Source organism: Leiobunum rupestre, chromosome 8, assembly GCF_980474605.1.
Source record: "Leiobunum rupestre chromosome 8, qqLeiRupe1.1.hap1, whole genome shotgun sequence".
Lineage (NCBI taxonomy): Eukaryota > Metazoa > Arthropoda > Arachnida > Opiliones > Sclerosomatidae > Leiobunum > Leiobunum rupestre.
The window spans coordinates 28515555-28539897 of NC_143391.1; the positions used below are offsets into that span (position 1 = coordinate 28515555).

The 24343-nt window shown below is 37.6% G+C and overlaps 1 protein-coding gene across 10 annotated transcripts in view; it reads right to left on the minus strand.

Moving 5' to 3' along the window:
* LOC149933023 (histone deacetylase 4-like) overlaps positions 1 to 24343 on the minus strand; it is an 81548-nt gene that overhangs the window by 45105 nt on the left and 12100 nt on the right. For 6 of the 10 annotated variants that reach the window (XM_090155659.1, XM_090155657.1, XM_090155665.1 and 3 more), the window contains exon 1: positions 10305 to 10829. The exons of 1 other annotated variant lie outside the window; for it this stretch is intronic. In XM_090155659.1, the coding sequence (XP_090011785.1) occupies positions 10305 to 10353 (49 nt within the window). In that variant the 5' untranslated portion in view covers positions 10354 to 10829. Of the gene's footprint in view, positions 1 to 3863; positions 3923 to 10304; positions 10831 to 24343 lie in introns of those variants that run through there. 3 more of the 10 variants (XM_090155664.1, XM_090155662.1, XM_090155660.1) reach the window with 3 other exon arrangements.

Genomic DNA, 24343 nt, shown 5'->3' on the forward strand with positions numbered 1-24343 from the left:
AAATCTTGAATTAAATTAAATCTTGAATTAAATTAAATCTTGAATTAAATTAAATCTTGAATTAAATTAAATCTTGAATTAAATTAAATCTTGAATTAAATTAAATCTTGAATTAAATTAAATCTTGAATTAAATTAAATCTTGAATTAAATTAAATCTTGAATTAAATTAAATCTTGAATTAAATTAAATCTTGAATTAAATTAAATCTTGAATTAAATTAAATCTTGAATTAAATTAAATCTTGAATTAAATTAAATCTTGAATTAAATTAAATCTTGAATTAAATTAAATCTTGAATTAAATTAAATCTTGAATTAAATTAAATCTTGAATTAAATTAAATCTTGAATTAAATTAAATCTTGAATTAAATTAAATCTTGAATTAAATTAAATCTTGAATTAAATTAAATCTTGAATTAAATTAAATCTTGAATTAAATTAAATCTTGAATTAAATTAAATCTTGAATTAAATTAAATCTTGAATTAAATTAAATCTTGAATTAAATTAAATCTTGAATTAAATTAAATCTTGAATTAAATTAAATCTTGAATTAAATTAAATCTTGAATTAAATTAAATCTTGAATTAAATTAAATCTTGAATTAAATTAAATCTTGAATTAAATTAAATCTTGAATTAAATTAAATCTTGAATTAAATTAAATCTTGAATTAAATTAAATCTTGAATTAAATTTAGTTATTTAATATTTTAGTTTGCTCAGATTTTCTAGATACCTATTTTTTGGCATTTTTAAGAAATCACTTGATTTAAATTATTATTTAAATCGTGATATTTTTTACACCAGCAGTATACCACGCGTAGTATATCCGTCTCTAGATACCGTTGACGTCCTGAGAAGCAATCTTGCGCGGGGCGGAATACATCAAAACCGGACTTTCTTTAGCTCCGAAAATATGGTTTACGACTAACAAGGAGAGTACCCGAGGTGTTTATTGCCGATTTAGTTCAAAGTCGGCCGTAATATTGACCTATATGAGATATGAAATTTCCCAAAAGGAGACGTTGCACTACCCATTCGATTTGCCCTGGCAACCGAAAATGTTTTTGACCACTTACAACCAAAATAAGATTTTTCCCTTTTTTTACCCAAAATTTGTTACAAATTTACACACAAAAATGTTTCAATTTACCCAAACTTGATGAAATTTACCTAAATGTGGTCCAAATTACACATATCGTGATTTTCAAAATTTTTCCAAATTTTCGTAGCTAGGACCCTGTGAAACCGAGAAAATCCCATGCTTTTTTAAATGGAGATTTCATTGTTTTAAGTGATCAAAAACATTTTCGGTTGCCATGGCAAATCGAATGGGTAGTGCAACGTCTCCTTTTGGGAAATTTCATACCTCATATAGGTCTACATTACGGCCGACTTTGAACAAAATCGGCAATAAACACCTCGGGTACTCTCCTTGTAAGTAAATATCCCTAAGCGGGTTGGCTGAGTTAAACCGCGATTTAAAAAAATCATTGATTTCAATGGAGGAATAAAAAATGACAAAAATAGGTTCTTATAAAATTAAAATCTGAGCAAACTAAAATATTAAATAGTATTTAAATTTAATTAAGATTTTTTAATTCAAGATTAGCTAACTGATAAAAGTAAAATATCCGTTTTTCAAACAGGAAAAGTGCCATTAATTGTATAAAAATCAATAAATTCAAACAAAATCAGATTTAAATAAAAAAATCGATTGATTTGATTTTGATAAAAAAAATTGCCAATCCTGGGATTTATTTATTTCATCGTTTGGCGCGGTAAATGGACGTCCAGCCGCGATGCGGTGTTGACATTCGTGGTTTGGGGGAAAATGGCGCCAGTTGGAAACGGCTTCGAGCTTGCGAAGGTAATTTTTACGGCGTAGAGGGACACTTCTTTCGTAAGAGATATTATACACTTTTGGTAATATGACTTGTTTTTTACTGATTTAAAAGGATTTTTTTGGAGAGACTAATAAAAAAACCATAAATTATAGTCCGGCGATGAGTTCTGAAGCAGCGAAGATAAGCTTATTCTAGCACTACGTTCTACTAACAGGGTTCGTACGAAATTTTCTGATCTAAAATCTCTGACTTTTCCAGGTTATCCCTGACCAATTTTTGCCAATATTCCTGACCTTTCTGGTTATATTTTAGGACATTTTTTTTATTATTTTAGATTAAAAATTCTTTGTTAATGTGTGGTTTTGGTTGACTAACTAAAATCCCTGACTTTTTACGAAATTATTTACATCCCTGACTTATCCCTGACATTTTTCCTCCATTTGACAGATCCCTGACTTATAGAGGTTTTCCAGGATATCCAGGTTCTGTACAAACCCTGACTAAGGAGATCTGCTTTACGGGTCCGACTTTCCCCGAGTGGATATCAGCCCAACGTAGAAAATGTAATGGGAATTCCTCGACAGCACTGCCAGGTTAGCTTCACAAAAGCGTTTGCAAAGTACTTTGGAAGTCGGGTGTTTAACCTTTCTCTAGATAACTTTCAATTAGAAATGACATTTTTGAAAGTGTTACGAAACCGCTGTAGCTTTAAAAGTGAAAGCCGTAATATAGTTAAGTTAACATTATTGAGAAAGTGAAACGCCAACTGCCAAAATAATGCTAATAGAATGTTAGCAATATAATTATTAGGCAAAACCCAGCTCTAGGAACCTAAATGTTTATTATTTTAAATAATACATTTAAGAAGGGGAAGATAGAATAATTCTCAGAAGGAGACATCCCGAACTGTAACCCACCGATTTGGTTCAAACTCGGGGGATTGGTAGACCTTCATGTATCATGAAAAATCCTAAACGGAATTTATTCAATGGGCAACCGTTTGGCCAGGGCAACGAAAATTGTTTTTGACAACAACAAATGGAAATTTTCCCATTGAAAATAACATGGGATTCTGACCAATTTCTAGGGTCCCCCCCTGTGTAAAATTTTAACAAATTTCAAAATTTCGAAAATGCCAAAAATAGAAAAAAAAAGATGAAAATTGACAAACAAAAAACATCAAAATTGATCAACTTTTGATCAATTTGAGGTCAAAATCTCATGTTATTTTCAATGGGAAAATGTAATATTTTGTGTTGTCATAAACATTTTTCGTTGCCATGGCAAAACGGTTGCCCATTGAATAAATTCCCTTTAGGATTTTTCATGATACACGAAGGTCTACCAATCCCCCGAGTTTGAACAAAATCGGTGGGTTACACTTCGGGATGTCTCCTTGTCAGTACTAGAAGTCGCAATCATAGAAACAAATATACGAATGAAATGACAAAAATATGATTTTGTCGTTCTATGAATTCAATTTATCAGCTGTGACAAAAATACTTATGAGTTTTCGCCACAGGGGTGTTTCTATCTACGAGTGTTACCGCGAAGGTTTCAATTTAACACAAACATATCCTTAATTAGCATTCTCATATTTAGAAAAATATAATATTGCCATTTCAGTCGACTGCAGCCTCTACAACGGGTATCCGGCCACCGATAATTGGACTTAAGCTAATACCAAGGAACCACACAGGCCTAAGTGATTATTTTTTATTTATTTTAGTGCCGCTTGCCACTCGCTAATTTCTAATACCAAAAGTATATGGTACGTATCCATCTAGGATGTAAAAATAAAGTGTACCTTATTACGCCTACAAATGAAATATGTAAAAAAGACTCTGCCTTAACGAATAACATTATAATTACGCTCTCGTACCTCTGGTAATACCAAAGAATACAAATTTGTTTGTGAAAATAAATTAAATTTCGATTATCAATGGAATGGAATTAACTTATAAAATAGAATTTGACAAATGACAGTGAAAAATAAGAGCAAAAAGCTAATTACCTTTCAATTGAAATGAAGGGAGATTCCGCAAAAATAATTTCTAACCACGCGAGGAAACGCGCTTACGAAAACTGAGAAACGGACATTTAATCTTCCGAGCAGTCGTACACAGTTTCGGAAATTTTTATTTCGCGATAAGCGTACTATGATCGAACTCTCAAACGGGCGCCTACATTTTAGTTCGTTAGATTGCGGAGCGTTTTGAACTCTGCCCGCTGAATTTTTATTTTCCGCTCCTAATCTCTTCCGATAAGCCGGGCCAATATACAAAAATTATCCGAATAAGAAAAAATAGCGCGGGCTAAATAGGGAACGAAGTGGTGTGTTTCCCAAGCAGCCTATCCTCTCCCGAAACGACAGATTTTATTCCAGAGGGAGGGCCGCCCGATAATGAAAGAGAAATATTGATTATAAAAAATGTTGTCTCTTTCATTAACTAAGCTCAATAAAAAGACTAAGATTCCGCCCCCCCCCCCCCGTGTCACTCTCCTAGCAGTCGCGCTTCGGATATACGTCATTATGACGTCCTAATCCCTTTCAACGGTGCAAAGGCGACAGAAAAGCTCGATGTTATCTGATGTTTTTGTAAAAGATCGGTCTTGCGCAAAATAAAATTGCGCCCTAAAACGCGTTCCAAATCGAGCTTTGAAACTTGCCCCGAAAACTAGTTTCCTCGCTTTACAGATTCCATGATTTTCCAAAATATGTATAAGATAGTTTTGAAATCGGAGATTAATAGCGATATACCAATTGGTATTTGGAAGTGATCTTCAAAGTTCAATTGGGGGTTTTTTCTAGCGCGTGATAACATATTAAAAATAACTAGCGTCAGACGACAATCGATTTACAATTAGGGAGATATAGTCATTCTTTCGAAGTAGAAATAAAAGCATTCTTGATTTAATGTCACGTAAAAATTCAAAAAGATAATTAACATTTAAATACAGAATGTATCTAATTAGTAAAAGAGTAATGTTAAAACAAATTCCAGGTGTAAGCGTGGATAAATTCTGAATAGTAACTTTAAAAAACAACTATTTCCAAAAATATGTGAAGATTTTGTGAGGTAGAAGTCACTATCTTTAGAGCCAAATGACAGGAAAGAAATAGGGAGGAAAGTTTAAATAATCTTTTAAACATCCTTGGAGTTTTAAAAAGAATAATACCGGTTTCGGGGATTAAGGGAGAGCTAGATGCGCGCGTAAACTTCACCTTCCCTTCGGCTCGATACTAAACTGCGAGGTAAGGTTATTCTTCGATCGCTATAGGAAGGTCGTCTAGATTGGGCGGGAAATATAGTAAACAGCCGCCGGGATTAACATCCCTGCTGCATTCAAATTATCAAATAATGGTTTCATTTTTAATGCTAGAGTGTGTAAAACCGATAATATTAGTACGACGTAGCCCCCCCCCCCGTACTAAGGTTTTTAAATCCTCCATTTTCGAAGTTAGTCCGCTATCAAAGTTAAGTTCCGGGTTGTGACTTTGTAATACCGCAAAGGGGGGGAGGGGGATATAAAAGTTTACTGAAAAATCTAAAGGCCCATCTAAACGGTTCAATTGTCGTGTCAACGCGTTAAATGATCGAAGACGGTTTTAAAAACTTTAATTCAAAAAGAGGGAAAATTAACTGACGTAAAAAAAGAGTTACCAATTCGCGACTTTGTTGTAATCGTAAGAAATTTGTGGTTGCGTCCAAAACTCGCGTGATCGGAATTCGGGCGCTGTTGGAGTGAGAAGAGAATCTAACCAAGGACAGTAGATACAGGGACGAGAAAGTGTATTGGAATATATCACCTAAAACGACCTAAACGCAAGGAGAGTTAGTTGTAAACAAAAAAAATGGCGGTCACCGAATTTTAGCGGTTCTTGACGAGGCTTAAGTGTTCAAAACAAATGGGCATTTTTTTATTTACGCTCGTAGTTTTATTTTTAATTTAACATCAAAATGGTAAAAACTAACTACAATAACCACGTCTTAACAATGGCCGCGGTTTGTTTACATCTAACTCCCCGTGAATATGAAGACGTTTAAAATCGAATTTTTTTTCCTACTTTCTCGTCCCTGTATCTACAGTCCTTGATCTAACAACACTTTTGACCAAATGGACGCCAGCGAACGGGCAGATATTCGCTCTCCGGGCAGGCCAAAAAATGGGGGGAACAAGAGGGGGAATTTCTTTGAATTATACGGTTGACAATGAAGTAGAGGCTCAAAATGTATCAGCTAAAGAAGACCAAAAGTAAATCAATTTAAAGAGTACAGAAATATTCAAGGGAAGAGTCCCCTTGTAGAGAGGTTAAGCATATCACTCTAGAAGTTAGAACAACAATGCGAGGGGCTGATCACTCCACGTAATCGGTGTACAGAGCCGTACCTTTGACTGTACTAATGGGATTACGCGTAATCTTTGAAGTCCCTGCCTTTGGCAGTGGTAATCTAAGCGTAATCCGGTGTACAGACTTTCTAAGAGTGGTTAGCCCCTCGCAACAATGTCGGGAGTCACGTGACCATTTTCGACGTTTTACTTTCCCGTTTGTACTTTGGAGTCGGAATATTTCATAACTTCAAGACGACGCCATATTTCTGTCGAGTTTAGGTGACACGTCGTAATGTTTTTATAGTACTGATAATTATAATTTTCCAACTCAAAAAATCGAGACCGAGTTACGACAACGTATTACTTATCTAGCAGCGTACTTGTTAAAATTGTAATTACTTGTTTGAATTGAAATACGACTAGGCATTGTCAGGGCCGGACTTAGAGATCCTGGGCCCATAGGCAGATAAGGAGTCTGGGCCCCCTTTTCACGCGCTGCATTTACTCTCATCCCCGGAACTAGGCTGTGCCTGAATTTCCCTGATTCCGCGTAGAAGTCTGAGCTCTACGGTTATATTACTAAATAAAAGCTCTTAACAATCGTCAACTAAATATGCGATAATTATGCAACATTTCGATTTTAGGCTGCAAAAATATCTGGCAGCCTCGTTTGAAACAAACATCTTCAACTCGTAGTATAGTAAAATGTATTAGAGAGAACTATCCCTGTCAGGTTATTTAATCCATGCTTGTACGGGCCCCGGTAATTTGTACTGGCTTCCCCCCTCTCTTGTCAGGCCTGAACTACTCAGTCCGGTCGCGAGTCAAGTTCAGTGATGGGCACCGCTCCTCTCATTGTGAGCGCTTTTGTTATTATGAGCGAAATTTTCGCGGCAACATGATTTTTTAAAAAGAGTGCGAAACGAAAATGAGAGGAGCGCCAATTTCAGCGCTCAAACAAAAAGTAAAAAGAGAGGAGCGCTTATTGTACCGCTCAAAAAAGTAAAAAGAGAGGAGCGCTTATTGTACCGCTCACAAAAGAGCGGAGAGAGAGGAGTGCTTATTGTACCGCTCAAAAAAAGAGTGAAAAGAGAGGAGGTTATTTTACCGCTCAAAAAAAGAGTGAAAAGAGAGGAGCGCTTATTGTACCGCTCAAAAAAGAGGTGAAAGAGAGGAGCGCTTATTGTACCGCTCAAAAAAGAGTGAAAAGAGAGGAGCGCTTATTGTACCGCTCAAAAAAGTAAAAAGAGAGGAGCGCTTATTGTACCGCTCACAAAAGAGCGGAGAGAGAGGAGTGCTTATTGTACCGCTCAAAAAAAGAGTGAAAAGAGAGGAGGTTATTTTACCGCTCAAAAAAGAGTGAAAAGAGAGGAGCGCTTATTGTACCGCTCAAAAAAGAGGTGAAAGAGAGGAGCGCTTATTGTACCGCTCAAAAAAGAGGTGAAAGAGAGGAGCGCTTATTGTACCGCTCAAAAAAGAGGTGAAAGAGAGGAGCGCTTATTGTACCGCTCAAAAATGCGTGAGCGTGAGCGGATATTATGCTAGCGAGTGCAAGTGGTGAGTGAGCTGAGCGGTTCTTTGACGAAAATGCCCAACACTGGTCAAGTTAGAGTTGGGCGTGAAAAAAATATGTCGATAAGAAAATTATCGTTAGAACTTACGATTGTTACGTTACTTCTGGTAAGCGTGGCGAAAGGTGGAAAAGGGTGATAACCGAATCACTGGCATCCACAAAATTCGGGAATAATATAAAAGTCAGGCGCGTCGCTAGAAAAAGTCGCCAAGTGGTTCGCGCCAAGGTCGTTCATTCCCGCGCCGTAATTAGAGAGGCTCAGCGATCGAGTTTCAACGGGATCTTCCACGTTCGGACAGCGCTGCCAAGTTAAGCGGATAAAATGTTCGGTAAAGCGGGACGGGAGGCCGGACGTTGGCGTTCGAGACGTCGGCTGCTTAAGCTCGGCGTTATTACGGAATGACTGCGAGTGGATTTCACGCACCCCCGAGCGGCGGCTGCGTTTAATAATAACCGCGGCGAAATAATCCTCGGTTACAATTTCGTCTACCGTAGACGTACCTTTTCCCTTTACATATTCAAGGTTAGCTACGTTCATCTATAGACGCGGCCGAGACTAGTCTATGTCAAAATCGAGACGAAAACTGAAAAACGGACACGCGGCTCTTTAAACAAACTATCTTCAAAAAACGTCTGTAGCAGTGGCGTAGCCAGGATTTTGTTTCGGGGGGGGGGTCACGCCATTGAAAAAAAAGTAAAAAAATAAAAATATTTGTACGTACGACCATATGTTTCGGGGGGGGGGCATGTGCCCCCTCCCTGGCTACGCCACTGGTCTGTAGCTACCGTATTAAAACAGAAATTATAAAAATTAGAGACGTTGATATACCAACTCAACATCACGCGCGTTCTTGATAAGTTCAGAGTGACCGCGAAATATTTTCAAATCCTTTAAAGGAATTATAGGAAATGTATTAGTTAAATATAGGAAGAAAATTTGGGGGGAGGGGGGGGGATAAAAATTGGAGAAAATTAATTATACAATAAGAGAAAACGGTAACCAAATCGAAAAGGAAATGAGAGAGTTTTAATGGCCAACAAAAACTATTAAGCCCGTATTAGTTAGTCTGTTCTTGTTAAGTAAATTCTTTAGTCATTGCCGTAAAAAGGATATTACATGGTCAGAAAATATATACGTAGTTAAATACTTCCATCCGAAATTGGTTTATAAAGACCTTCTTTTAGAGCTGATCAAAGATTGGTTAATTGATCGGCCATTTATAGGTACTTCCCGATCAGTAGTTTCTGTCAATCGATAAGATAAGTATTGATAAATCCATATGTAACATAATTACTCATAAGTATGCCAGAAAGAACTTTTTCTCAATGATACCTTGTTGCAAGGATATGACATAATTGACATCACTTTCCAGTCGATGACGGTTTTATCGTCATCAAAACTAGTTCTGGCGAGGAGGGAAGGAAGTTAAAACCAGTTTTACGGGACGTTAGTCCGTATTTTCTTTGGTGGCTGGGAAACAAGGTCTCATTTAAATTTTTAATACAGAGATGTTAAACAGAGGCACACTTATGAGTAATTATGTTACATATGATAAATCTGATAAATATAAGTACCAATGGGTATACGAGTACTAATAAATATATGAGCTATATAAGAGTATTCGTAATAAATAAAGTATTAAAATGAAGTATTAATATAAATAAATTGGAGGTCTACGAGTAATAAACATTCTACGGAATAGGTAGAAGTAGCAATGAAACTCGCCTACTAGCGAAATGGTGCCAGCAATGGGGGTGTCAAATGGGCGCATCCGATATTTATGCGGCCCATCTGCGGCGGCTTTTCGATTGAATAAAAATATTGATGATATCGACACAGCTGTATGTCGCGCCTACACCGGTATAAAAATTTTATAAAATCCTGTTATATTTCGGCACTCTATTAAAGTGACGTACTCAGGAGGAGGATGAGTTTGGCCTATTTCGAACGCGACACGTGCAGATAGAGTTTGCGCAAACTCCGCGACAAAATAACCAATTAATCCCGAATCGCCATTCCACCATCTTTACAATATATACGTCGATGTAACATTTGAATTAAGTTTAAACCATAAATCGCGCCAGAGACGGTGGTTTTACTATCGAAGTTAATTATATTTAGTTTAAATACTAAATAGATCAGAGTTCCCGCGAATATGGCGCGACGGTACGGCTTCAATGTCGATGGTAAAACGAGAATTAAGATAATGGGAATTGGTTTACGGACAATTTATTTGCTTAATGAATGAACCTCGAGTAATTACCCTCGATAAAATTGACGCGCTATTGGTAAAGCTAATTCCATTGATGAAAACAAAAATATTCGACGGCGGACGACTCGAGAATAAATCAAAATAACGGCCGTAAATAGTTGACTAGTTACGTAATAGGCGTAGTTCAATCACGCGGAACGAATTTAAGGGTGGTCACCTACGCTATTAAATAAAGCGAAGGAAAATCGAGTGGGAGTGCCAACTGTTTTACGCCAGTTTTGCCATGATATATAAACAAAGCGAAAGACAGTACCGGGATCGCGTTAGAGCTCACCTGAGTTCTTCGTAACCTGCGCGTAGTTTACGTGAACGCCAGTGGTCATGACTCCTCGTTAAATATAGTTCCGAGTGAAAAAACAGTTATGGAAAGAACGTAGAACGGTGACGCTGGATTAATATTTGTCCATCGACGATGAGAGTTTTTCTTCCAAGAGTTTACATAGCGCGCGCACTCCGGAAAGTAAAGGGATAAAGTTGACGAAACTATTTCCTAACTCATTCGGTCGGGTTGTTTTTTTCGCGTCTCTCCTCGAGCGGAGGATCGCCGGGATTGCTTCGTCGAAGGGGGCCGGGCCAAAACTTCGTCACCCCGTGCCGTACTTCAGATTTTCTTCAATCACTTTTACTTCGATTGGCGATTTGGTCCTATTAATTGGCCAAAAGCGACGGGCATTGCCGATTTAATATATTCGCGGAAACAAAAACTACCGTAAAGGGCCTGTTGTAAAAAGGCGTCTGTCGAGCGGAAGACGCGTTTCGCGTTCTATTACGCGGCTCTCGCTTTTCGAATTGACTGCAACGCCGCCCGCCGAGGGGGAGGATGACGCCGCCGGGAGAAAGATTTTCGCGCGCCGCGTCGCGGATAACGCTAATCGCGGCCGTCAGAGGGGGGCGTCTACGGAACGGGCGCGCGGCGGGCAAATTCGAAGAACGAAAAGGGAGGACTCTGGCGGATGACAGCGGCGACGGAAAGAAAACAAAAAAAGCGAGCGCCCGAGTCACGTGACCCATTCTCCGCGCCAGCCGGATGACGACAGGCTGACCTTGGCGCTAAATTTAGAAATTGGAAACACCTCTACAGGGTCGAATACGAAAGAGCGCGCGCATAGGGGCTCGCTTTACGAGCGACGCTGCATTTCGCTAGATGGCGCGTCGGAGCCGTCCGCATTACGATCGATGTGAGGAAAAAAAACATTCCTTACTTCTATTCTATATTTTATATCCCCCTCCCCGCATCAAAGACAGAATGGAGGGGGGGGGGGGGGCAGCCTATTACGAAACAATGGCGAAAGTCTTCTCATTGTTCGACGGAAGCACGTAGAAGAACGGCTAAAACCGTGTCAGGAATGAATTAGGACTTCTTATCATCGAAATGGAGGAAGAAGGCAGAGAGAAAATATGCAACGTTTATTTACGTTGTATCTCCTTTTTTTTAATATCAACACTGAATCATTTTCATAATATAAAAATCTCCCCCCCCCCCCAATTTGTTTTTACCAGCGAAAACAACACTCCCCCCGTAAAGGGGAGGGGCGTAATGGCGAAGTTTCCGAATGTAGTTTCTAATAATAACCGTTACCCGGGAGAGAGGTGCAACTCGGCAGACCTTATGGTCCACAATCTTGCCTTTAATTAAACCTAATCCATTATCAGTAACCTTGATAAGACATACGGATAAGCGGCTGCGGCCTTATTTCGCTTCGCAATATAAGAAGGGTCCCCCGGTAGTTAGTTAGATAGGATGATATTTTTACGCTTTCAACACGCCCCGCAAGCCCCCCCCCCCCCGGCCGCTTATTATACTAATTAGAAAAAATGACAATTGCTCAAACTAATGTCGTAAAAAAATAAGATATATAAAACCTTATATTAATAATATAATTTTCAATACACGAAAGAGGCGGACGCTCCCGTAATGCATAAACATTATGATTAGAATCACCGGAGAGAGATTAACGAAAATATAATCAAATAAATTGCGAAATTTATAACAAATTTCGGCGTAATACTTATCGTCGCCCGTTTAAAAATACCTACTAATCCATTTATTTTATCGAGACGTTTAAAAATATATTTGATGTCAAACGTGAAAAATACTTATTTTAGTCTACATTGTATAGTTAGAGAAGCTTAAGTAACGAGCTGAAAAATATAAACTTTACGTAATTTAGTTTAGTTTACGTTGTATAGTTAGTGAAGCTAGTTAAATAACGAAGTTTCAAAATGACGCAATGACGTTACTTTCGTTTTTTCGGTATTAATATTTCACGTCGAGTTTGGAGGACTGCGAATTTCCGGTTATGTGTCAAATTAAAATAGTTGGAGATTTTTCAAATTTAACTTTGGCTCGTCTTGAGCTTTTTTTTCAAAGTTTTTGTTTGTTCCCTTCTGGCCTGAAGGTTCGAGCCCGAGCGCACGCCGAAGGTCGGGGTGACGGGATAAAAAAATAAAAAATATTTGACTGACTTGAAACGTCGAGATCAAGGTTTACCGCTGCGGATCAAAATATCTTTTCCTAGCGCCTTAATTTTTCTCTTGGAAAACCACGCCTACTTTCATTTAGACTACCGCTTCAGTTTTTCCTTCGGTGCTCCGTTAAGTATATATTCTATATGCCTTTGAAAATTCAAAAACCTATTTTGGTCTACAAACGCCTGTAAAAGTGTTGAGCCCGCAGCGCACCGGTGTTCAGGGAGAGGTTAGCATTTAGGCGCTAGAGAGGATTTCCCTCCCCCTTAGTCCGGCTATACCTAGTCGCAGCCCTAGAAGGGAATTCATTTTAGTATTGATAGCGCGGGGATATTATCACGCTTTTCCAGTAAGCAATCGTCGTGAATTTGGTCGATTTCAGGTTGTTTTACTAATTGACCACAGTAAATAATGAGCCATTTATAAATATTTTAAGTGTTTTAATCGAGTCGGAAGACGTACGTTTAAATAATACTTAGTTACCACAGTAAAACGGACAAAGATGAAATTGGCGCCGACGGTTTACATATTTTTGCGCTATCTGTATTAGAATTGATACCCTTATAACGTTGCGACTGAGTATAGTCCGATTAACCTTGAATATATTTGACATTTTATTCGACGCATTTGGCGGTCATAGCTTTGCGCGCGATAAGAATGAAACAGTACAAAAGTTAACGACTTCATTTTCACAATATAAAGGTCAAAATCTCCGATTCTTACTAATGATTTTAACGTATTAGGTAGGAGGCCATTAATGATGTTTCTAACTCGTGTTGTTTTTTAAAGCAAAACCCTTTACTCGCGACATGGAGAGTTAAAAGCCGAGGAACGGGTATAGGCGAACGTGTAATATATCGAATTAATCAGTTTATCAGGGTTGTTCAAAAAGCTTTTTTTTTCAAAATGCAAAATACTTTTTCCATAACTCAAAATGCAAAATGTAAAATGGTTTTTGCAGCTCAAAATAAAAATACAAAATGCATTTTGAAAATGGTTTTTCGAAATGCAAAATGTTTTACAAATGCCCTGTTACCACTAACTGTGGTAACTAATTATTAATTAGTTACCACATTTAGTATGTAATTATTAATGATTAATAATTAATTACTTAATAATTATTTTTATTATTATTTAGTAATTACGTAGAGATTTTAAAACTATCCTCGCAGCCAGCCTGGGAAATATAGCGGTAGTACTGTACGAATGTTCATCTGCTTCTGAGTGAGTGAGTAACTGAGTATCGCCATCTGTGATTACTTGGGAATAAATAGCAGACGAACTTTCTCTATGTGAAAATGTTTTTCCACATTTCAAACCCACAAAATGCAAATGTTAAATGCAAAATAGTTTCCTAGAAACTCAAAATGCAAAATGTAAAATACTTTTTCTAACTCAAAATGCAAAACGTAAAATACTTTTTCTAACGCAAAATGCAAAATGTAAAATACTTTTTCTAACGCAAAATGCAAAATGTAAAATACTTTTGCTAACGCAAAATGCAAAACGTAAAATACTTTTTCTAACGCAAAATGCAAAATGCAAAATGTAAAATACTTTTGCTAACGCAAAATGCAAAACGTAAAATACTTTTTCTAACGCAAAATGCAAAACGTAAAATACTTTTTCTAACTCAAAATGTAAAACGTAAAATACTTTTTCTAACGCAAAATGCAAAATGTAAAATACTTTTTCTAACGCAAAATTCAAAATGTAAAATACTTTTTCTAACGTAAAATGCAAAATGTAAAATACTTAAAATGCATTTTGAACAACCGTGCAGTTTATTAGCACTTTCGCCTCGCAGCAAGAGGAGCCGGGTTCGATCCCAGCTTGTGGCACTGGGTGAAAACTCGGAACAACTCCTTCCGCGTAGAGTTTACAAGTTCTCTCCCCACTGGTTAAAGGGGTTTTCCCCCGAGCTCTACGGGTTCCCCTTCCATGAAAACGTATTGAGATTAACGGTAATAGTTAAGTGTAGGGAGCCAGTGGCGTAACTAAGAACTCCGCCCCCCCCCGCGAAAAACTACTCTGAGCCCTTTTAAATAGCACCGATTTTAGTCAGAAACGTTAAGGGGCCCCCCTAGTTCTCAGCCCCCCCCCCCGCGCCACGTGGTCTGCGGGGGCGCTATTTACGCCACTGTAGGGAGCTTTTGGCTCGCGTGGCATGAAGGGCTAGCCACCACCCTCCAACGCATTGTAACCCGGCCACCTGAATTAATGACTTTAAAAGTCGCATGATGACTTAGGCCTAAGGTGGTGCCTTGGGTATTAGCCTAACTGATTATTGTTATTATTATTATTATTATTAATTAATGAAATTACATATGAATACACTTGGAATGTCTAAATTAGATGCGACGATTCAAATACAATCGAGCGTGATTTGTCGCTGAGATTTTCGTGATACGCTTAACTGGGCACCGGTTCGACTTTAAGCCTTGGCGCTACCTTATTTTCAAAATCAAGTAACTCGGAAAATTCGGTAACTCAAAAAATTCAATTTTGATTAAATTCCTCTTGTTTACTATCTAAATGTCCGTGACACCTTGTTTACCATCTAAATGTCCGTGACACCTTGTTTACCATCTAAATGTCCGTGACACCTTGTTTTCCATCTAAATGTCCGTGACACCTTGTTTACCATCTAAATGTCCGTGACACCTTGTTTACCATCTAAATGTCCGTGACACCTTGTTTTCCATCTAAATGTCCGTGACACCTTGTTTACTATCTAAATGTCCGTGACACCTTGTTTACTATCTAAATGCCCGTGACACCTTGTTTACCATCTAAATGTCCGTGATATCTTGTTTACTATCTAAATGCCCGTGACACCTTGTTTACCATCTAAATGCCCGTGACACCTTGTTTACCATCTAAATGTCCGTGACACCTTGTTTACCATCTAAATGTCCGTGACACCTTGTTTACCATCTAAATGTCCGTGACACCTTGTTTACTATCTAAATGTCCGTGATATCTTGTTTACTATCTAAATGCCCGTGACACTTTGTTTGCCATCTAAATGTCCGTGATACCTTGTTTACTATCTAAATGCCCGTGACACCTTGTTTACCATCTAAATGTCCGTGACACCTTGTTTTCCATCTAAATGTCCGTGACACCTTGTTTTCCATCTAAATGTCCGTGACACCTTGTTTTCCATCTAAATGTCCGTGACACCTTGTTTACTATCTAAATGTCCGTGACACCTTGTTTACCATCTAAATGTCCGTGACACCTTGTTTACCATCTAAATGCCCGTGACATCTTGTTTACCATCTAAATGTCCGTGACACCTTGTTTCCCATCTAAATGTCCGTGACACCTTGTTTACCATCTAAATGTCCATGACACCTTGTTTACCATCTAAATGTCCGTGATATCTTGTTTACTATCTAAATGCCTGTGACATCTTGCTTACCATCTAAATGCCCGTGACATCTTGTTTACCATCTAAATGCCCGTGACATCTTGTTTACTATCTAAATATCCGTGACATCTTGTTTACTATCTAAATATCCGTGACATCTTGTTTACAATCTAAATGTCCGTGACATCTTGTTTACCATCTAAATGTCCGTGACATCTTGTTTACTATCTAAATGTCCGTGACATCTTGTTTAAAATCTAAATGTCCGTGACATCTTGTTTAAAATCTAAATGTCCGTGGCATCTTGTTTAAAATCTAAATGTCCGTGACACCTTGTTTACCATCTAAATGTCCGTGACATCTTGTTTACAATCTAAATGTCCGTGACATCTTGTTTAAAATCTAAATGTCCGTGACATATTGTTTACTATCTAAATGCGTGACGTTGTGAGGAACTAGGAAAAATTCTCCAAAATCTTTAGTAGAAAATGAATTAGGGTGTTTTAATACGTTTTCTGGTAAGTTTATCTTTTGAGTGAACGTCTTGCAAATACGTGTTACATTTTCCATTCGACGTAGATTAAGCATCCAAAGCGCGCTAGAAACGGAGCCTTACAAATTCTAAAAGTATGTATTTTTCTAGTATGATTTTCTGCCAAACTAAAAAAGGTTCATTTTCCGTTGAGCTTTAACAAATGCACTGATTGAAGCCAATATTTTTTACGTTTTTAGATACGCGTTGCATCAAAACAGAGCGACTTGAGAGACAGCCCATAAAATACGTTCTTTATAACCTAATATCAGAAGTAAATGAACCGAAGTTATTAGAATTGACCGGAAAACTGGGAGGCGTTTTCCTTATGGAAATCTAGTTAAAACGAAGCTGATGTACAGTCCCATCTACTCCCACGATAAATTGCACTATAGAATTGTGGGTACTATATTCCCCAATTATGTAAACGCTGTATATAATTCTGTAATTTAAGCGCCCGCTCTAAACATTACGTGGAAAATCGTGAGCGCGTGTTTTGAAATTATGTAAAGACGGGCATCATTTCAATATCACGTGTTATTTTATCCATTGAAATGTAACTTAAGCCTAATAATGGGTAACATCAAACTGTACGGTGCTGAGCTGTTTTCTCCGAGAGACGGTAGGTGGCGATAGTCACTTAGCGCATGAAATTTTAAAGGATGCTTTAAACTATGGTTCCACAAGGAAAACGTATCCAATATGGCCAATATAGCGGTCTGATAACTCGGCTCATTTACTTCTGGTAATATCGTATCAAGGTCAACGGACATTTCGGACCAATTCGCGGAATTAGTTACTTCGGACGGTAATGTCAGGTAAATGATCCGGTGGATCTTCCCGGTTTAAGTAGCAATTTGATTGGGAGGAACAGAGCTCACTTGGTAGTAGGGTTAGACGGCAGGGGGTTCGGAAACGGAAAATCCAATGAAATGAGTTGTTTCCAGCCAGCGAGGGGCTGCAGGCCCCCGCATCGCGGACCTTTTAAAACGGAGGTAATAGCTAAATAGTATTTATAAAGAGGAATTACGCAAGCTTTGCAAGGACGAAGTTCCCAATATCCAATATCCTTATTTCCCGAAATAGTCCCAATAGGAAAAAGCGCGGGGGACGGAAACAACGGCTCCCCCGACTTAAGAGCAATTCTATACAAGATGGAGTGCCGCTCGAGGAACAAGAGGCGCAAGAGTAATACAATGGGTTTCACGCACTTGCTAAAACTCGACCAAATTATAGTTTAGTGATGGGCATTTTTTGAAAATTCAATCTCAGCTCACAATCAACTCATGCTAACCTAGCATATTTGTATATCACGCTCTTCTCAAGAGCGGTTTAGATAATGTATATCTCTCTCATATACGCTCATATTAACCGCGTTTGCCGATAGCTCATATCTTTCCTTTTGTAAGAAAAGCGACTGCTCTCTCCTAATTCGCTCATTTTCGAATTGAACATTGCTAAAGCTCTCTCGCGCTCAGCTCAAAGAAAATGTATTAAATTCCGTTCGTCGCATCAAACCGGTCAACGAACATTGAAAAACTGAATCAGTTCTTTAAAAACCTCTGAAAACCTAAACTAATTCCAGAATATTACCTATATAATAATCCAAATAAATTCAAGAGCTACCAAAATTCTGACAAATCAACGTTAAAGCGTAGATTTAAAAGATTTTATTATACTAATTAGCATTCACTTGTCTCAGTTTGTCGAGCGCTCATCTCCAAAGTCCGCTCACCTTCCGGCTGAAAGAGACAATCTTCTCTCCCACTCAATTAATCAAGCCCAAATTTAGGTTATCGATCATCTCGATCATTTATTTGAAAGTTAGGGCTCATTCCGATTGCAGAGGCTCCGACCCTCTCTAAAATGAGCGGAGCGCGCCCATCACTGTTATAGAACAATCGCGTTTCGGGGGGAAAGAAAGAGTTTAAGCGTAAATTTTTTACTTTAATCAGTATTTTAATTAATCCTAAGTAAAATTAGCTTCTTTCGCACGGACGTAATAATTTTCTAATCGTTTCTAAGGCCAAGAATGCATTTATAATATCAATAGCGGGTATCTCACTGGTTCCCTTCCCTAAAACGTACGTCTTCCTTCCCTAGGCCATAACTATTCGCTCGCTTTTACCCCAAACTACCAACTTGTGTTCAGCCAAACTGTATTTTGAAATTGCTCCAATCAAAACGTCGGATTTCAGTATTTCGCGAAACTAGTTTTTAAAAAATAAGAATACTGCCGTCTGCTCCCAAATGACGAGAAAACTTTATCATTCTACCCGTGGCGCCGTCTATCTCTCAGTGGTTCGTTCAAATAAGACGCGTTTTCCGGCAAAAAAATTTTTGTTTCAAAAATAATGGATGGCGCCACGGGTCATATGATAACGTTTTCTCGTCATTTTAGAGGAGATGGCACATTCGTAATTTTCAAAAAATTGTTTAGCGGGGAGCAGATTTGATTGGATCTCTAGATTTATATCCCGAATCAATGGTTACGCGTCGACACCGCAAACTACAACAATAGGCGCATTCCATATAGGTAGGGTGTAAAACACAATCGGGCGAAACTAACAAGCTCCATTTACAAAATCCGAACTGAGCGCGCCTTTCTATACATCCAGCGAGTACAGGCCCTCCCTATTTTTAGAACGTCCGATTATTGACGTGCCCTCTCCCCTCCCCATTTCGTTTGCCCTCTTTCCACTTTGTTTCGCTGTTTCCCCCTTTCCCCCTTTCTTCGCAAAGAAGGGAACGAGAATCCGCTGAAAAGAGAAGCGTTGCAAACAAGGAAGAAATAAATTAAGGCTAAAGTCACGGGAACAGACCTATTCCGACTGAAAGTATCGGTCGCGAAAGCCCGTATCGTCGGAAGACGCAAACCGTACCCCATCGGCGATTCGCGGCCCACTGCCAATTGAACATTTCCCCTACTATGTATAGTTAGTTCGTAAACTACGACGGGGTTTCTTTCAAAGAGTGAAATGTGGAAGATGCAAAACCTAAAGCTAAGGAGGGGAGGGGGGACGGGGGGGGGGGTAATGAATGCGTTTAATAGAGACAAGGATATATTGAGGTGTAACAGAGTCTACAGAGAATACAAAGCCGCGACAATAGCCTCGGTTTTCAGATTCCCGGAAGAGATTCTCCGCCTACGATCGTACCGGAGTTTCTTTCCTAAGGGAATTGTGTGTACTAAGATCACGTAAAGTGTAGCCGCCGCCGCCGCCGCATCTTACATAACTCTTCAATAATTATGTCTAGAAAGGTCAGTGATAAGTCAATCGAAAGCATACCCTCGGTAACCCACTTTAAATTTAAATCATGCCGAAGAATTTAGTCATTTTCCCAATTTAGTGGTTTTTCACGTTTTTTTCCTTCAAATCATACTTTTTTTTAAATTAAGATATATTTGGTTGAAAATTATATTTTTAGTTAGTACTGATCATTTCTGAACAGGGTTTTCAGTAGCATTCAGAAATTTTAATTTAAAGTGATATTTCTGGCCAATTCGTGGGACCCCACAACCCGCGTACGCACTATTGTCATATTTGAATTTCGTGCCAATTGACACAGGCGCCATCTAACCATCTAACTCGTAAGGGTTTCACTGCCTTATTTCCAAAACCAGGTAACTCGAAAAAATTAATTTGTTTAAAAATTATTTCCAAAACCAGGTAACTCGAATAATTCGGTTTGTCTAAAAATCAATTTTAATTAACGTGTTCGCGTTTCGCTACCCTATTTCCAAAACCAGGTAACTCGAAAAATTTATTTTCAATAAAATTCCTCTTCGGTTTATTAAGTTAATGTACAAGATGATTGAAAATTGGTTTAAATTTAATATTTAAAATGTAGTTAATACATCGGGGGATTGTGTGTACTTAAATTTTCGTGACATCATGTTCTTCCAGGGATCACCTCAGGGATCACGAGGCGAACAGTCTGTTTATCCACTGCAAAAAGGACTCTTAAATAAAACCCGTTCAGCGATTTGCCTAGAAATAGTAATACGGATCCCGGACATACTTGTAAAAGCGTTATATTTATAAAGCGTTGCTTAATTTTTCAATTTCGCAAGAAAAAAATGCGTGCCTTACAAATAAAACTAACATAAAGACGTGTCTATTTTATTCAGTGACGCCTATTGGTGGATCTTAATCAGGGTTGGCAAGAAACAGCCAGACTGGTTTAATCCAACCTAATTTAAACCACCGAAAAAATCCATGGTTAAAACCACTTTTTTTATTAAAACAAATATTGAGAAATTAATTAAGAAATATCGAAAAAACTAAAACTTAAACTTCACTTTTGGTCGTAAGTAATGAGAGCTAGATATAAGCACTTAAGGGATCTTAAAATTCATTTTGCGCGTGAAAATACGCCGCCATGTTAGGGTATAAAAGCGGGTAAATAAGTATGCTATACCTCATGATGTAAAGGTACTGTCACGCGCAAAAACGTAATTTTGAAATCAGGCAAATTGAGGCAATTTGAGCATTTTCGAGGCAATGAGGGCTAGATACAAGCAATTTGAGTATTTTTTTTATTAATAGATTTAACCGGTTTAAAGCACCGGTTACAACCAGATTTAACCATACTTTTAAAAAAGCCGGTTTTTTGCCAACCCGGATCTTAATATTCATTTTGAGCGTACATATTGGGGTATAAAAGCAGGAAAATAAACCTGCTATATCTCATAATGTAATGGTATAGTGCTGTGATTCTCAAATGGGGCTCCGTTTAAAATTATAGGGGCTCCACGAGATTTTGAGATGTGTTGTGATAGATTTATTTTCGGCAGAAAAAAAAATTAAATATCAAACTTTTTTTCGAGCGACGGTTCCACGATAAATTTGAAACTGAAATGGGGTTCCAGGATAAATTTGAAACTAAAATGGGGTTCCACGATAAATTTGAAACTGAAATGGGGTTCCACGATAAATTTGAAACTGAAATGGGGTTCCACGATAAATTTGAAACTGAAATGGGGTTCCACGATAAATTTGAAACTGAAATGGGGTTCCACGATAAATTTGAAACTGAAATGGGGTTCCACGATAAATTTGAAACTGAAATGGGGTTCCACGATAAATTTGAAACTGAAATGGGGTTCCACGATAAATTTGAAACTGAAATGGGGTTCCACGATAAATTTGAAACTGAAATGGGGTTCCACGATAAATTTGAAACTGAAATGGGGTTCCACGATAAATTTGAAACTGAAATGGGGTTCCACGATAAATTTGAAACTGAAATGGGGTTCCACGATAAATTTGAAACTGAAATGGGGTTCCACGATAAATTTGAAACTGAAATGGGGTTCCACGATAAATTTGAAACTGAAATGGGGTTCTAGGAGGTGACAAAGGCTGAGAACCACTGGTATAGTGTCTCGCTCAAAAACGTCATTTTGAAATCGGTCAATGGACGCTTCAATAAAAGATACTCGGTTTTTACTCCCCTCTCCAAATTCATCTGGGAAGGAACTATTTCCGGTCGGTCGGTTAAACGGTTAGGATGGCTAGCCAAAAAGTCATATTTAAGCCAATGGAGACGCGTTTTTGCCCTCATGAGAATTTTGCGTCAGATAAGAAATGCGTCAGCTCACGTGTATAAGGAACATACTAATGTTAATTTTCGATAATATATTTTAAGGTAAAATATATAATGTTACTAAAACTAAGTATAAGAAGATAATATTATTATTATTATCATCTTATGGTATAAATTATTAAAATTATACGGAATATTTTTATATTACCGGGCAATTTTAAGGCTTCTCATGGAGGCAGAGTTAATTCATTTCGTATAAAATTGTCTTTCGGAAAAAGATGAAAACTAATTCCTTTAGAACTAAACGTATTACTTTAACAGTACGGTATGCAACAAGCGTTTCCTTTTAACCAGGTAACTTTTTTTGGCATGTTAAGGCTTAGCAAAAAACCGATGTTACGTTCGAGAAAAGTTTCCAGCTTTCTAATATTTCAACAAGCACTATATAAATAGTAAACTTATGAGTTCTGGCTGTCGGAAATATTACTTCTTTGCAATTTCTGGGAAGATGTTTTATTTAAGCGCCTATTATCTTTAATCAGTACATTTCTTAAGCCTAACGTAAAGTAGCGTCGTTTTGCAGCGCTCAAACTCTAAGAGTGTATTCGGGCGTACGCTAAATGAATCGGCGAGATTCCGATGACTATTTCCGGATACACGACCAAATAAAAAATCGGGAATAAAAATGAAGCCAAGAAGGAATGCAATCTCTTCGCCGACTCAAGTCGAAACGAATTCAAATAAGAAGAAAATCCTAAAACCGAATATTTATAGAATGATTCGAAAACATTTCCACGTTTCGAGCGCGAAAAACCCAATTGATGGAACGACAAAGAGGCCGTGTCCGATTTTGCTAAAGTACTTGTTTGGCTTAGAAAAAGTAGCGATTAAAGCTAACATTTTTAAAGTTTTCACTCCCCCAGGGCCCCCACTCAAATCTTCAATTTTTTTATAGGAAAAATAGGATTATTTTTCTAAAAATTAAGGACTTTATAGGACTATTTTTACAAAATTATAGGATTTCATAGGACTATAAATGCTATTTAATTTACTAACTTGATGCATTTAAAAACAAAATCTATATTTAGTGAAATAAATCTTTGATTTTCACTTAAAAAATAAAAACTATTTAACCATTTTATCACAAAAATATACTAGTAGCTAACCTTGTTAACAATAACAAAAGAATAGACTAGAATGACTTTGTAAAGGAATTTATCCTATAGCTAAATCTAGCAATTTAACTGACAAGTGAGTGGCTGGATTTGAAATGAGCAAAATATCAAAATTATAGGATTTAATAGGACTTTTTTGGGGATTTTGCTAAAAATATAGGATGTTATAGGACATTTTTGAAAGTATAGGATGTTATAGGACATTTTTGAAAGTATAGGATGTTATAGGACATTTTTGAAAATATAGGATTTTATAGGAATTATAGGACCTCTGGGGTCCCTGCTCCCCGTTTCAGTTTTGCATCTCTTAAATTTAATATTTTTAAGTTTTAAAAACGTGTCGAAAACCTTCCTCCGACGGAATAAAAAATATACGGCTCTCCAATAAACGATTTCAATCAGGGCCGTGCAGAGGTATCCTGGGGCCCGGGGCAAACTTACCCGTGGGCCTCTTCGATTCGCACCCCCCCCCCCTTGAGCCCTGAAAACTTCTCCCAAGTTATCTTGATTTGCACCCCCCCCCTTGAGCTTCTTCGAATGGCCCTACAGCTACGGGCCCCCCTCGTGGGCCCTTTTCACCCGGGCCCCGGGGATTTTGCCCCTCCTGCCCCCCCCTCTGCACGGCCCTGATTTCAATTCGAAATAGCACTATCTACCAGTGATGTGAGTTTACCGGTAAAAATAAAAACGTTAAATTTACCACGAGTTTTTTTAATTAATCAAAATAATGGTTTGATGTCACAATAATTATTAAAATAGTATTTTTATTTTAACATACTTAGAGAAACCTCCTAGATAATCCCTACGAAATTAATTTAAATGTAATGAACAGTGCCGGAATCTGATTCTGAACTAATTTAAGAAATATAGATATCGTCTTCGATTTCAATATCAGAATTTCCGTAATTAGCTTGTAAAACTGGTAATGATTCTTTTTTCGATGTCTTTAAAAGCTTAAGGTGTGCTTTTCGGTTTGTTTATTTTAAGTTTAACAAAATATTTTTGAGTGTTTTTGCTTTATAAAAAAAATTGGTAAATTTACCGGTAAAACCACTCGGTAAATTTACCGTAATTTTACATCTCTACTATCTACAGGCCAAAATTGTACTATTCGTTCCTAGCGATAGAAATTTGGCCATGACCTTATGCTTACTAATATTTTGACTAGTTTAGATACTTTAGGACAGATAAGCCGCGGTCACTAGTTATTC